The sequence below is a fragment of the Propithecus coquereli genome, unplaced genomic scaffold, assembly GCF_000956105.1.
Source record: "Propithecus coquereli isolate 6110/MARCELLA unplaced genomic scaffold, Pcoq_1.0 Scaffold161, whole genome shotgun sequence".
Lineage (NCBI taxonomy): Eukaryota > Metazoa > Chordata > Mammalia > Primates > Indriidae > Propithecus > Propithecus coquereli.
This window is the reverse complement of record NW_012140636.1, coordinates 1,878,714-1,879,916: the sequence shown is the minus strand read 5'-3', so window position 1 is coordinate 1,879,916 and position 1,203 is coordinate 1,878,714. Positions and strand designations below refer to the sequence as shown.

Below are 1,203 nucleotides of genomic sequence, written 5' to 3'. Positions count from 1 at the left end.
CACACTACTGTGGACTTTATAAATACCGGACACCTAGGCTACAGTAAATTTATTTTGAAAAATTTTTCTTCAATACTAGATTAACCTCAGCTTACTGTAACTTTTTCACTTTATAAACTTTAAATTTTTTCAAACTGACTTTTATAATGACACTCAGCTTAAAACACAAACCACATTGTATAGCTGTACAAAAATAGCTTTTTTCTATTTTTATTTTTTGTTTATTTATTTTTAACTTTCAAACGTTTTTGTTAAAAACTAAGACACAAACACACACATTAGCCTAAGCCTCTTGCACAGGGTCAGGATCATCAAAATCACTGTCTTTCACCTCCACCTTTCATCCCCTGGGCAGGTCTTCTGGGCAACAACAGGCATGGAGCTGTCATCCCCTATGATAGCAGTGCCTTCTTCTGGAACACCTCCTGAAGGACCTGTCTGAGGCTACTTTTCAGTTAACTTTTTTTTTTTATGAGCAGGAAGAGTACACTCTAAAATAATGATAAAAATATAATACAGTGCATACATAAACCAGTAACATAATCATCCATTATCATTATCAAGTATTACATACTGTGCATAACTGCATGCGCCATACCTTTATATGACTGGCACAGCTACATCACTAGGTCACAGGAAGTGTTCAGCTCCCTTGTAATCTCATGGGACTACTGTCACAGAAGCGGTCTGTCATTGACTGAAATGTCACTGTGCGGCACATGACTGTGTCTTACATTGAGAGAAAGGCAGGGTGGAATGGTGACAAGATATTTGAGTCAGGAGAGGAGTGAGCCAGGTTTTTCCTGTGGTTCTGCTACCGAGGAGCTTTGTAACTGGGCAGGGAACATAATGTCTTTGGTTTCTTTATTTGTAAATTTAGGAGATTAAAACAAATGCTCTAAACATTCTGACTATGCTTATTGTCAAGAGAATGTTCCCAAATTAGCACTTAAACACACACACACACCCTCTTTAGATAATCTTCTGTAAACTATAGTCTTTTCTAAAAATTATCGATACTGTCATAGACTGTAAAATAATTTAATGTTCTAGTCCAAATCATAGTGTTTTTATTTTAGGGACTCACATATAAACAAGCATCGGATTATGGAATTGAACATGCACAGCTCCCTCTTGGAAATTTTGTGAAGATGAATAGTCGAAAAGTTTTGGCAGTTAATCATGGTAAGCTATAAAGGTAAA

The 1,203-nt window shown here is 36.2% G+C and overlaps 1 protein-coding gene across 1 annotated transcript in view; it reads left to right on the top strand.

Moving 5' to 3' along the window:
• TRMT10A (tRNA methyltransferase 10 homolog A (S. cerevisiae)) overlaps nucleotides 1–1,203 on the top strand; it is a 17,443-nt gene that overhangs the window by 13,675 nt on the left and 2,565 nt on the right. Inside the window, exon 4 of the mRNA XM_012641074.1 lies at nucleotides 1,080–1,185. Coding sequence (XP_012496528.1) covers nucleotides 1,080–1,185 — 106 coding nt within the window. The remainder of the gene's footprint in view (nucleotides 1–1,079; nucleotides 1,186–1,203) is intronic.